Source organism: Aptenodytes forsteri, unplaced genomic scaffold (assembly GCF_000699145.1).
Source record: "Aptenodytes forsteri isolate BGI_AS27 unplaced genomic scaffold, ASM69914v1 Scaffold155, whole genome shotgun sequence".
NCBI classification, from domain to species: Eukaryota; Metazoa; Chordata; class Aves; order Sphenisciformes; family Spheniscidae; genus Aptenodytes; species Aptenodytes forsteri.
The window spans coordinates 692,909-707,225 of record NW_008794446.1 but is presented as its reverse complement, the minus strand read 5'-3'; the positions used below and the strand labels follow the sequence as shown (position 1 = coordinate 707,225).

The 14,317-nt window shown below is 40.6% G+C and overlaps 1 protein-coding gene across 1 annotated transcript; it reads left to right on the top strand.

Annotated features, from left to right (window-relative positions):
• Positions 1-9: 9 nt before the first annotated feature.
• On the top strand, positions 10-12,479 carry CKAP2 (cytoskeleton associated protein 2; the record flags this gene model as incomplete). The annotated part of the gene is made up of 9 exons (XM_009290156.1): positions 10-58; positions 2,690-2,777; positions 4,831-4,906; positions 6,693-7,513; positions 8,699-8,885; positions 9,461-9,628; positions 10,181-10,253; positions 10,973-11,360; positions 12,242-12,479. Coding segments are annotated over 9 exons (2,088 nt in total), but the record flags the coding sequence as incomplete, so codon positions are not given.
• Positions 12,480-14,317: the final 1,838 nt, after the last annotated feature.

The following is a 14,317-nucleotide window of genomic DNA, read 5'->3' as shown; positions in this document are numbered from 1 at the left end:
CCGGCGCGTTCCCCTCCCCAGCTCCCGGCCAGCCGCAGGTCCGAGCCGGCGTACCGAGGTAAGGCTGCGGGGCGGGCACCGGGAGACAAAGCGCTGAGGGGCCGAACCGCCCTCCGCTCCCGGCCGCCGCGTAGGGAGGAGCCGGTGGGAGAGGGGAGCTGGTCGCTCTTCACGGGAAACGGGAGACGAGGGCAAGCGCCTCAGGTGGGGTCGGAGACCGGGCAGGTCTGGGCAGCAGCGCCCGCTGTCGTGGCCTTAGAGCTTCTGACCGGTGGGAGCGGGTCGATGAGACTTCACCTTCCCCTCGCAGGGCTGGGGCTGGTGCTCTCCCCTCCCCCCCCCGGGCAGGGCTTCTGGAGTGAAAGCCTTTCTTCACGATAAAAGGCACGCCCTAACTTAAGAGCACCCTATTGAAACAAGCAGATGCTCCGATCTAGACCTGCACTCTTCTGTTTATGACTTTCTAACCGGTTTGGCTTCTGCAAGTTAAACGAACTGAATTGCTTTGATGGGGCTTTGCCGTTTGGAGTCGGCAAGACGCAAGTTTCTGAAGCAGAAGGTGCCTGGAAGGCTCTAGAATGCATGCTGAGCTCGCTGCTGTGCAGCATCTCTTGGCAGGTACACCTCTGGTGTACTACTGGTGTACACCTCTTCAGAAGCAGGTGATGTACACTGACTCTTGGGCTTCATTCAGCGTGGGCTTGGACAGCTGTGTTAAAAAAGCACTATATCCTAAGTGAAACGGAGTGTTGCCGCAAGCCTAAGTCTTAGTCCACTCTGCTGGCTGTGTGTTTCAGGCTTTGGTGTGTCAGTGCATGAGAAAGAACTTTCCTTTCTCAGCTCTCCTATACTAGGAGGAGGTTCTGAGGGTAATTACCCCATTCTGTGGGATGACAACTTTTTCCTATGGAGAGCGTGCAATCAAGTGCTTACTTCTCTTCAGGATTAACATTCAGGTTCTCAAAGGCACTAATGTTTTAGCAATTTCTACTGTCTGGACTTCAGTAATACAGAAATAACTCGGCGTTGAGAGAACATGTTGATGGACCTTGCAGAGATTTCTGAAGTGTGAATCAAGAGCAATGGGCAAGACAAAATATGAAAGATAAAGAACATGGGCAAACAGATTCAAAAGGGGACTCATGCCTGCCTAGGAGGTGCAGGAGTTGGGTTTTCTATGCAAGGTCATTGAAGACTTCCACTGCTGAATGAGCCTGTCTATGATGGAGGATGGCACAATGCCATGAGTTCCTGAATGCCATAAAGGAATTGTTGTTCCAGGTCAAAGATAATGCTTTAACTCCTTGCTCTATGTTGTGGTTTAACCTGGCAGGCAGCTAAATACCATACAGCCATTTGCTCACTCTCCCCCAGGGGGGACGGGGGAGACAATCGGAAAAAAGGTAAAACTCATGGCTTGAGATAAAGATAACTTAATAGGACAGAAAAGAAAGGGAAAATAATAATAATGATAAAAGAATATACAAAACAAGTGATGCACAATGCAATTGCTTACCACCCACTGACTGATGCCTAGCCAGTTCCTGAGCAGCTGCTACGCCCCCCTGGCCAACTCCTCCCAGTTTTTTGTTCAGCATGACATCATATGGTATGGACTACCCCTTTGGCCAGTTTGGGTCAGCTGTCCTGGCTGTGCTCCCTCCCAGCTTCTTATGCACCTCCTTGCTGGCAGAGCATGGGAAGCTGAAAAGTCCTTACTATAAACACTGCTCAGAACAACTAAAACATCAGTGTGTTATCACATTATTCTCATCCTAAATCCAAAACACAGCACTGTACCAGCTACTAGGAAGAAAATTAACTCTATCCCAGCTGAAACCAGGACACTCACATCCCACTGCATGTGAAACAGTTGTAAGACTTGGAGTCTTAACTGTCTAGACTGGCTGTGTGGATGCTTGAGCTTGCTTTGGGTGGCAGGACCATCTTATCCCAGCTGCTTCCAGCAAGCTGAGGTCACTAGCTCCCTATGGGGATAAGGAAAGGTCTCTGAAAAAGATCAACAATGTAGTCCTATTAGGGATGTAAGTCTCTGGTGTGCAGTCAACCAGCGAAAACATGGGAAACAATATCCTGTTCTGGAATGACTTTCTGTATTAAGACAGTGACAGCTGGCTTAAGATCTTTTCAGGATCATTTTGTGCTGTTATTAACACTCCCATTGGTCCAACACTTGTGCAGATGCCCAGGTGACAATGGAAGAGAAGCAAATGATTTTACAGATGGTCAGTTAGGTTCACGTGCATGGTGTTTTTCATGTGTGCTATACTTACCTCACTACTGTCAAAGTGAAAAGTGTGCTTGCTGAACCAACAGTAAGTATGTGAAATACTGGACAGGCATCCAGAAGCAAAAAGGAAGAGCCTGATTTCTTCAGATCACAAAATCGTGTTTCTTTTAGCTTAATGCAGCAAAACAGCCATCTTGTATAGCTGTGAAATTACATTCAACCACCCCTTGAATATAGCCTTTCTCAAGAAATGAAAGAATGTGTAAGACATCATAAGATGTAAATATTAAACCAAAGACTTTCTTAATCCACAGTGTCTATGTTTTATAATGTCTTGATGCTTTTCTAATTGCACTTCCTTTTTTCTAAGTGACAAAGTTTGTCTGGCATTACTATTTTAGCTGAAAATGTAATAAGTATTTTTCTAAAACCCACTAGAACAAAGACGACAAAAAGTTGAAGAATATCTGTCAAGAAAAAAGACCTTTTCTGGCGTGCCCATTCAAGAAAACGAGGCATCGATCAGGTAGTATTTCCACTATGGTTTAGGTTCCTTTAGAAAGGTCCACGGTTGGTGGGAAAGATGTAAATAGCAGTTCTTGCAGAGAACCTCAACCAAAAGGTGAGACCACGCAACAAGACTGGTGACCACACGGATTTCCTAAAGTCCTTTTATTGTCGGCAAATGCTAGAAGTTTTTGCTAAGCAAATGCATAATAGATGCAATTCATGAAGCATATTATCTGCTCCTCTAGAGGCTGAGACAGGACAGGATACCTTCATGGCAGAGCTTTTATTTCAGATGCCACTTTGCTGTTTGCCTCTATAACCTTCCTTCTGCAAATAACACTTTTTCCCCTCTCTCTACTCAGTCTATGCTGCATGTGTTCACAATCCACTTGATCTAGCTTCATTGTATTTTTATAGTTACTAATTCACTGTTTTCTGCTAAAAGCAAATATACTGTAATAAAACCCAGCCTGTGTGATGGCCAACAAGTAGGCATAATGTTCGGTAAACAGAATATGGGCACCTATCACCAATTAGTAGTGTTTCTTTTTATTGACTTGTATTTAAATCTTCTTCCTGCTGTTGTCTAAAGTCTGGACATTTAGTATAAGACCTTCCAATAAGCAACAGAAGTTTCTCTAGGGAAGGCAGTGGTGTGAAGGAGTACAGAGGGTGCTAGCTCTAACATTAGTTCGTGGTGTAGCTTTGTCACATTTTAATGTTTTTGCAAATGGTAAATTTGTCCCTATCTAAATGGGAAGTCTTGCTTACCATTTTGTATACTTGAGGTGGCATGGTCCCATGTTCAACAGCACAGAATTACTTAGTAGTACAAATCTAACTGAACAATTACCTTTGAATATAAAATACACATAAATGACAAGGGTAAATATAATCTGTCGAAGATTTCCTCTGTGTAGCAGGAAAAGGCAAGTGCTTTCATGTTGTAGAGAGCCATCTCATGTTAGAAAGTCAGTGCTAACTACTTTCATTGTAGCAATATTCTTAATTTAGCATTTGATCTACTTTACTTTTCCTTGCTTTCAGTTTCTTCTCTGGCTATGAAATTCCAGGGCTTTTCATAGTCTTCAGTTAACTCATTGTTTAGAGCCATCAAGTATGTGGGTATGACTAATGCTTTTATTTTGCGGATATTTCCCTTTTGTGAAGCTATCACTGTTCCACACTGACTTCTGATCAGTCCCCTTAACATGTATTCTCTATCATAGATGACATGGAGGTGATAGCGTGATGCAGACTGCTTTCTCCAGTATTTCAAAGTCACTAATGTATCTTTATCTTCACTAATGTACCTTCATTTTCAACTCAGCTAGCTTCCAGAAGATCATCTGATGCAAAGATATCAGTTGCTAACTGGAATGTTAATTTTCAGTCACGTGCAATAGTGCCACATGTTTTATATGTGAATGCATCATGAAGCATTTGAGGAAGAATTTGCATTTGCAACTTTAAACTGAGATGTCTTTCTTCTGAGCTGTCAATACATTTTCATAGTTGCCAGGAGACAATGCTGGTCTTGGTGGTTTTATTACTTACTGGGTAGTCTGATGCCAGCTCTGGTGCCTGACTGCAGATTTTGGAACCTGTCAGTGTGGTCGGAACTATGTATCCTTGTTCAGACTCGCCTCAAATGGCCTGGCCTCTGATGATTGCAGTAGCTGAGCTTCAACTCCTTGTGCTGCTCCCACTTCCCCCTCAGCTGCAGCATTTAGAAACTTGACCTGTAGCAGATGCATCAGGCCAGACACGCTGGTGTTCATCCTTAAACATGAGAATGACACCTGCAGTAAATAGGGTCTGTTCTCTTTTCTTCCCCTCTGTTAGCCAGTTCTTTATGGTGCAAGAAGGGATGTTTTGCAGCCTAGGCCCTGATCAGTGGTTCCTTAGCCATTTGTTTTTTCTGGAGGAAGAGTCCAAGCTGAACAGAAATGCTTCAGTGTGAATTCAGCCTGCAGACTGCCACCTGGACCATGTGAACTTACTCTAAAAATACATTCCTTTGTTATGTTGCAGGATGATTTAAGATGTCTTATTTTTTTTTTAAACAGTAGCAGAACTAGGAGAGCAACTAGCAATAAACTGCAAGAGAAAATACAGCTCTCAACATCTTCAAAGCCAGGAATGGTAAGTTTTTGACTGATAATTCAAATACCGATGGCATTCTGTTCCTGTGGCTACAACATTCCACTCCCTTAAACTGTATTTAAATTTATGACTCCAGAGCATGAGAAGTTTGCAGGTGCAGAGGTGCAGTTTGTTAAAACTTTATTCAGTGACTGCTTAATATATGCTTTTTAGAGAGCTGTCGCATTACTGTATGTAATGGGTCATATTGATATTCACTTTGTACCTGACTGGAGAGGGGGTTAAAGAGGATACCGTTATTGCTGAAATAATGATTAAGATTTAACAACTTTTCTTGAGACTCTCAGAACTTTTGGGATATATTTTCAGTCTTCAGGGAATTTATTTAAAATCTGAGCAAGGTCTTCTGTCAGAGTAGAGAATTCTTCTATTGTACTCTTACTTGGAAAAAAACCAAATGAGTAACAAAACAACTGTTGAACGTGTGGTGATGCTGGCAAATCTAAGTAGATGCTAATACCTAATGAGAGTTCAAGGGAATGTTTTCCCCATATCATTTTGTGTCACTTTTCCAGAATTAAGATGCACATGGTTGTGCTGCTTAGAAGTAGCAAAATACAGATTCTTCTCCAGACCTGTTCTCAGGGAAAGGTGAGGGGGGAAAAAAAAAATAGACACAAAACCTGTGTTCATATTAGATGGTTTTGAGTTTGAGTTCCAAAAGATTTGAGAGACCTGGGGTTATTTGAGGAGGAAAGCAAAAACCTTAAAACTTCAAAACTGAGTGTTGAGGGGAAAAATTCCAAAAGTGAGAACAAAGTTTTTTTAGAAACTTCCTGAAGGGAGTTATTTTGGTCTGTGTTAATGTCTCGTGTGATTTTGAAATTGAGTTAAACTACGTAGCTTCCTTAAACAGCAGCCCTTGTACTCAAGCTCTAGTTATTGGCTTGGTCAAATCTAACTTTTAAGCCTGAATGACAGATCAGGAAATGAGATGCAGTGTATTTTTCTCACAATTCAAGGGCATCTTCCTTGAAGGAGAAGAGTATCAGCTTCTGCAGACTTCCATGTGTCGTTCACATATTTTTTTTTTTCCTGCCTTTGGATCTTTCACTCTTCCATAAGCTGCTGCTTGGACAATGCCTAATTACTTGCTGTAGAGCATCTTTGGATGAAAAGACTAGGTCCCACTTCTCATGGCCTCTGGGCTAGGGTTATGCTGAGAACATATGGTTGAGAGTTTCAGGGAGTAGTAAGGCCGTATAAAACTCACGTGTCTATTCTTAACTACAGCCTCCTACAGCTCATTAGTAAGAAAAATTCTCCCTCTTCTGGTAACATATCCTAATGCCCTAATTAAAGGCTTTACTCACTACCTTGTGTTAGTAGGCTATCCACACTAAGCGGAGGAATGATGCTGCTGTTAAGTAATGCGGTAGGCAAACTGAGATACTGCTTTTGACTCTATACAGCATAAAGCAAGTTTCTACTCTATGGCTCTTAGAAGGTGATTTTGGCAGTTAAAAGCCAGCAGTTGCTTTAAGAGAGTTGTTTCTAGAAGAAGAGTGTAGCCCTCAGGTTAGGCCTTCTTACTTCCAAGGCAGAATTTAAATAATCATTATGTCATTTTTTTAATGTGAATTCTGCAATAATAGTTGACAAATATTCTACTCAGTGTATATAAACTACTAGTTTAGTTACTTTTAAAGTGGCATTTACTGTTAACCACTTTAGTCCTGTAAATGAGCAAAAGCCTCTTTGGAAACAAGTAACATGCAGCATGAATGTACTTCTAACATCTCCATGGATATGCTTTTGACTTCAGGAAAATAAAGAGAATACTAATAAACAGTCATGGGACCAATCAAGCGGAACCTCAGAAGAAAATGTTATTTTAAACTCTTCCACAATCACACTGACAAATTCCATATCAGGCACAAACTATAATCCTGAAGATCATGCTTCCAAGGATGAAGTCACTGAAATAAAATCTCAGCATGTGTCACTTAGCAAGACCTTCTTGCAAATAAAAAGCATAAAAGAGAAGAAATTGATTGCAGAAAAACAAAGTTCAAGTGTCATCCTACCAAAGAAACCAGTGCTTGGTACTTATCGTGGCAAAGTTATCCAATCCAAGGTAAACTCCTTCCGAAAAGCACCAAAAAGTGAGGGGGAAAAGAGTTCTTTGCCAGGCAAGAAGCTTCCTCTTGCTACCAAACCAGCAGCAAGTTCTTTGTCCACGAGCAGCTGTAGTGTAGTTCTGAAGACTATCAAAGTCACAAACTACCCTAATTCTGTAAAACCAAATGGTGCCCTCCCATTCCAGAGCAAACCATCTGACAAAGCTGCTATTAACTCACAGTCCCGTCTGAAGAAACGGCAACTAACATCTGCCGTAGTGCCAAAGAAAGTAACAGTCCAAAAAATGATTGGTGGAAGGGGACCACAGCCACCAAAGGCTGCTTCTAACAATTCTGACCGCAGCGCACTAGGAGTGAAGAAATGTGCAGATTTTTGTGAAGATGCAAGACCAGAAGCTCCAGCAAAACCAATTTCTGTTGTTCCTGGCACAAAGTTGGGACAGGATTCTAAAACTAACGGCAACAGAAAATCTGTTCTGCCAAAAGAGTCAGCAGAAGAGAGAAGGTAACCAAATTACTGTCGTAGCTTGATCTTGGGAGGTATTTAGACCTTCTTTCCAAGAGTATCTATTTTGATCTATTTCTTGCTGTAGATGCGCTGAAAAATAAGAGAACTGAGTGTTTGAACTTGATTCCCAAGGGCAGCAGACTAAAACTGTAGACTTAGTCTGAATCCTGATTTCTCAGTATTTATTGCAGCAGTTCTTCAGGCTTACAGCTTGTCCCCTGCTGTTATAAATAGAAAATTTATATTGCTCGAGCTCTCTGGTTTTTAGGCTAAGTGCTGTGACAGCCTTAAGCATGACAGATAATCCTGTAAGTGAATTGCACATGCATGCCACTGCTTTAAAAAAAAAAAAATGACTGATGCAGGATGTATATAGAAGTGGGCATGTTTATGGACTGAAGGAGAGCGCTTGTCAATGATATTTTTCAGCTTGGTGAATGCATCTTAGATGATGGGGTGAAGATTCATAATCTAAAAGTTAAAAAAAACTGCTTTAAAAAAAAAAAAATGACTGATGCAGGATGTATATAGAAGTGGGCATGTTTATGGACTGAAGGAGAGCGCTTGTCAATGATATTTTTCAGCTTGGTGAATGCATCTTAGATGATGGGGTGAAGATTCATAATCTAAAAGTTATTTAGTATTCTTGGTAGAGCTCCTTGTAGAAAGTCACACTTACTAAAAACTGGTGGTCTAGGGGGATGGGGTTGAAATGAAATATATATGAAGACTGAATTACACTTATACATCAGTTTCAGATTTTAAAAGCTGTGTGATAGGGTTGTTCTGGGTAGCTCTCCATGCTTTGTGTCTTTAGAGATAGTTTCTAGTTTTCTGGTTTAAAGTGGGATTAGGGAAGAGTGGTGGCACAGATGAATAAATTAGAAGCATTTTTTACCTTCTCTTGAAAAAAAGGGCCTGTAACCTAAGTCTCTTGTTGCTGCTGGAAAGGGAGACATTAAAGTGTTCTGACCTGATAGATACCTAAAGCAGACAGTGATATGCATGGTTCTGAAATTTCCATGCAGGACTAAATGGCAGCTGTATTCCTTTTAGGATTAAAGGGAGAGGACCTGAGGACTATCTGGAAAGTACATCTTTGTATGACTTATCCTAGTTAGTGTCAGTCAATGTAAAAAAACAAAACATCTGTCACTTCAGCTAATAATATTTTAAATGCAGAGCTCGCCTGGATGAATGGAGGGCGTCTAGAGGAAAAGTGATGAGGAGACCTCCTATATCTGTGCTTCTGGGACCCCAGTCTACAAGTGAAGAACAAGAATTCTCTTCTGGTGATTCTTTAGAGCATGTATTACATAGTGAAAAGGTCAACAAGACTCTTGAAGAATGTCTGCAGTTAACCAAACAGGTATTCAGTCCCTTGCCTACCAAGTTCTAATTGTATAGGTCCCTACAACACGCAAGTCCTATGGGTGTGCTGGACCTGTGAATCAGATGCAGGGGACTAATTGCTCCCCAAGTTAAGCAATATCATAGCTTTTTGCTGGCACCTGAAGAAATTAGTTCTCACTTAAGCTTCACTAACTTACTGAACTACGCAATAAGATTAGGCAATAATGGTAACATAATAAAGTAGAAAAGCTATAATGTAATGAAAGAAGCTATGAAGTAATTAATCTAAAACAAGTTTGCATTTGCAGAAACTTGCCTGGACTTCTGAAAAAGCCTGCTTTAAGTAGTTCTGAAGATGTCTATGCACTCTACTATCCCTTCTACTTACAATACTGTATAAATAATTCTCATTCGGAAGAATAGGTGAATGACAGTTCTGCTTAAGTTCATAGTTCAGTCTTGGAAATACTTGACATCTTCAACTTTCATGGTTATTCTACAAAGAAAGAAAAAATACTTGCTTTCTAGTTCAAAAGAAGCTAAATACAGCACCTCAAAATGTTCGCTGTATTTTAATCTCTGCTCTTGTAGGGATGTCAAGGCGATGAAGTACGTGTCATGTTGGAAGATCTGACACAGAGCATTCCTGGGGCTAAAAAGCTTGCAAAATATTGGATCTGCTGCATGCGTCTTGAACAGATGGGGCCTCTTGAAAAGCTTATTGCTGTCTATGAGGAAGCCATTTTGGCAGGAGCAATGGTGAGCAGCTTGTCTTGAAGTTTGAGACTAACAAATACAAAGGCATGAAAGTATGGTATGTAAAATACAACTACTTCTGATTTTAATAAATCCTTTTATGGTAGAAGGAAAGCCATGTGACCTACTTGAACATAAAAAAAAAATTGAATTTGGTTTGCTCTGTAACCACTGTAGATACTGCTTTCAAGAAGAAAGGTTTAGGATCATCAAAATACCATATGATGTTCTGCCTAGAAGAAATTAAGGACTGAGACTTCTAGTATCACTAGAAACCCAAAGCAGAACTTAATTTTACATTTATTGATGGACTTAATTCCAGTGCTTTAATATCAGCAAGATTTCAGGGCATCAAATACAGCCTTAGTGCATCAGATACAGAAAATACAGGATTCACTTGTGTTCTGACTTACGTCTGAACAGCTTTAAATAAAGCGTTTGTAACATGAACATCATGTGGTCTGTACCACTTTCCCTGTAACTGTTATACCAAATAAGCTGAAATGATGATTAATTTTGGAATTGTTTTTCTAAAACAATACAACTTTTTTCCAGCCTAAAGATGAACTACGGCACACACTAATAGATACCATGAAAAATACTGAAAGCCTTTTAAAGTCTAAGGATGGTAAGTCTGAGTATTCTAGTCAAATGTCTGGCTTGACAGGCAACACAAGCTAACTGTTTAAACTATTTGTGCCTATGTTAAATTCTATTTCATGGAAACTTCTCTGTGATTGTTTTGTACTCAATTATCTTTGAAAAACAACCTTGACTAATCCTTTTCAATTGTGGGCATGTTAAAATGAGTAGCAGAGATGCTTTCATATTCAAACTCTATCAAAGCAATGTTGTCCAGCTATTTTAGCCTGATAATCAAAGAGTAAATAAAAACATCCTTGTGAACTAAAAATCGGTTGCCTCTGACACAAACTCCTTCACTAGCAGATGCATGGTCGTGTTACGGCATAGTGACAATTAAAGGTGGTAAATATTCCAATTTTGGAAGCAAAGTAGCCATATACAGTCTTGTTCAATATAGTGTAACCTGACAAGTATTTGGTCCCAGAAACTGACTGAAATACTTGTTCAGAGCTGCTGTGCTTGGGAAGGAAGAGAATGACTTTTCAGGATGTACTTGTCCTGAGTTTTCAGGTTGCAGGTTCTTGAAGGTGACTAAAATTACTGTGTAATTAGTAACTTAAATTACTGTGCTCAGACTCAACACATACTTCACTTTCATTCTCATATGTAAAGCTTTAAGATTTCAGAGATCTCTCTAAAACATTAACTTCTCTTTAGTTGTAACTAATCACAGCTGTGCTTTCTTCAATATTTCAATTTTAGGGGGAACTGTGATAGAAGCTCATTTAAAAGAGGTAGTGGAAGTCAGCAAGGAACCAAATTCATCTGTAGAGCGAGTTCAGGAGGCCTTCAAGGATCTCAGCTCTGATGACCAAAAAGCAGAGAGTGATGACAAGAAGTCAGAGACTAGCAGCGAAGTGATCAAAAAAGCAGAAATGGATTTAGACTTGAAACCGAGAGAAGAAATCTTGCCAAAAAAGAATAAAAAGCACAAGACTAAAGAACGTACAAAAAAGAATGGAAAATGTGAAACAGAAGAGCAGAATGAGGATGGGGTAAAAGATATAGCCCAAGCAGTTAATTCTCCTGAGAAGAATGACACATCTTATTTAATGAGATACAATCCATCTACCACACCATACTTGGAAAGGTAAGATTACTTCAGGTAACTATGGAAAGTTTGCAGTGTCTGGGGCAACGGTAATGTTTGTGTCCTGTTGAAACAGGTAGGCACTGCATTTGTGAACACCTAGTTAAAAGCTCTCAAGAGCTTAGTTTTTAGGATTGCTTCCTCTTCCTTCAGAAGGAAGTCTTTTTAAATAAATTCCTCTACTTACTCAAACTGTTTTGCTTTTTGAATGCCTCACTACAGAGTAATCAAACCTCTGTGGCAGAGACGTAAATTCCAGGTTTAGGATCCTCCCTGCCCCCAGCCCACATGTCAGTAGCAGTTCCACACTGAGCTAGGTAGAGAGAAAGTAGGTGTCTCCAGTCCTCCCCTTTTCAAATGTAGATGTGGTTGTATGTCATACAACACAGAAGAAGTGAACAAGATGTAACTGTCCTGTAAAGATTCTTAATTGTATCTTGTGGCAAAAATCTGGGTAGTAATCTCAGGGCAAAACAGATAATACTTAAATTCTTTTTTTGCCACAAGGTTTCTTCTAAGATAGCAGACCTAGGAAAGTTGTGCTCAGCTTTGGCAGCTGGTGAAGCTGGACTCCTGGCAGCTGTATGCTGTCCCTCATAGCAGGAAGAACAGTTTCCCCCTGATGGAATGGGAGGGAATCTTCCTTTGGAAACTCTTTTCAGGAGGTTCTCCAGATCAAAATATTTTGCCCAAGAAAAGAGTTATACATCTGGTTTTAACTGTATAAATGGGAAAGGGCTGTTTCCCATTTCCTTTGGCTATGGGAATGGGAGAGAGTTGAATAGGAATCGCGACTTGCTGTTTCTGCTAGATGCTACAGAGGTAATCTGTATGATGGTGTGCCTATGTTTAGTGATTTTTTTTTTTCCCCTTTTCCTAAGTGTGAAGATGCACCATGAGGGAAATGACTTCAGTGCTAAAGACCTGAAGATTGTAACCCCTTTGCGATATTCTCAACGCATTCGGGAGAAAATGTGGAAGCTGTCGGATACTGTTAAAGATCAAGATCTATGTGTCTCTTCATTTGAACAGCTGGGAGAACTGGAATCAAAAGCCACTGCATTTATCCCCGAACAGAACAATGCACTCAAAGAAACAAGTGCTGAAGTAGAAGAGTAAAAAGTAGCATTAATGCTACACAGGGGTTAAGGACTGGATCCTTTTTAAAGAGAGTTGGAGAGTGTTTGTTTTTAGCAGCTTTGAGAGAGGAGCTATCTAAAACTTGCATGGATGGCTTAAGATTAAATTTGACTGCCTGAGTCACTAAACTTTTGAGTTTATAAGTTTCTGCCTCTTCAAAATAGTGATAAATCTGGTCTGTTTTAGTACTTATAAAACATCAGTGTCTTCGTGTTAAATGTGATCCATTAAATATTGAATTAAGGACTAGTTTTAACAGTTTGATTGTAGTATGTTGCTAATATTGACTGTTTTCCTGTTGCAATTCCTATAAATTCTTTAGAATTGCACAACCTAACTTTTAGTTTAAGAAACAAAAATATCGTAGGCATTCCGATAGGGCAATGTCTGTTACAGCAACACTTAGTTTTGAAAACTGAAACCAGCTAGTAAGGTGTACACTAAGTTTAAACTGTTGTATCCATTTTTAGGGGGTATTTCAACAAAACTAAGTTTAATCCCTTTAGTTATAGGGATTATTTATGATCAAGTAATCTCCCTTAGATGAGGTCTGATACACTAATTACTATGTGACTGTTCTAATGTTGGTTTGCATTAGTCTGTAATATGGTAGACTCATTAAACTAATAAACTGAGTTGTATTTGTTCTTTATTTATGGGCTTTAGGCTGGAAACTAATTGTAGAACATGGCTATAGGCCTGAGACTGGTATTCTGAAAATTATTTTAGCCTGTTCTTGGAGGCGAACTGTCAGAGCAGAACATCATGAAATTTTTTTCACATTCAGCAGAAGCTGAGTGTTTCCATATCTTCAGTATGCAGAGCTTACATGAGCTGTAACTTAAACCTTAGCTGAGCATTCAGATTTCAGTGTTAAACAGACCTTGGTCCTTATGGCTAGCTAGAATCTTCTGTTTGCAGAAGGGACATGCTTTTTGCATCTAACAAGAAACCAAACTTTAAGTGTACTGTTGCACTGGGTTTTCTTCAGAGAACCCTCCTGATCACTGATGAGCAAGTCCCAGCACCCACTTGTAGTACTAAAAGGAACACAGGATTGAATGTGTCCCAGTCAGGACATGGTTTAGGCAGGCACCTCTTGTTCTCTGTTGTGGAGGGTTTAACTCTGCTGTGTCTCATGGTTCATGTGCTGACCACGGCATCTGTGTCGCACCAGTTCTGCTCTGTCATGGGCAGTGACTGGAACTGCATGGAGTCAAGCTCAGGGCGATTTTTTTTTTTTTTAACCTGGAAGTCTGAAGTGGAAATGCTTTTTCCAGCACAGAAAACAAAACGGTGGAAATAATTCTGCTAACAGAACTGCCCAAGACTTCTATGCCTTGCAAGCAGCTTTAGCTGGTTTTGTCTGTATCTTGAGGCATTTCCTTTTGTTGTAGAATATCCTGTAGTTAAAGTTTTACTTACACTGGTAATATTCCTATAGATAAAACCCAAGGTTCAAGTGCAACTCGTGGCCTGTCTTCGTTTATTTCAGTCACTAGTGCTAAGCTCTGGCACAAATCAGTCTCTTGCTACAGCAGAGAAACCGATTGTGAAACTGTTAACGGGGATTCCTACCTTGCCTTTTGTGTGACATGGAGTCTAAAGAGACTCCTGAGGTATTAACACGCCTCCTACTGAGGTGCTGGGCATGGGGGGGGGTAGTGTTTAACGTTAATAAATACCGGGAATAAGCCCCATTTGCTTGTTCTGAGGAACAAAAGCGGAAAGCCTCCATGGAGGGCTGGGCCGCTACGACCGCACGCGGAGCTGCCTCGGAGGCCGGGCGGGACCGGGGGCGCGGGCGGGGCGGACGC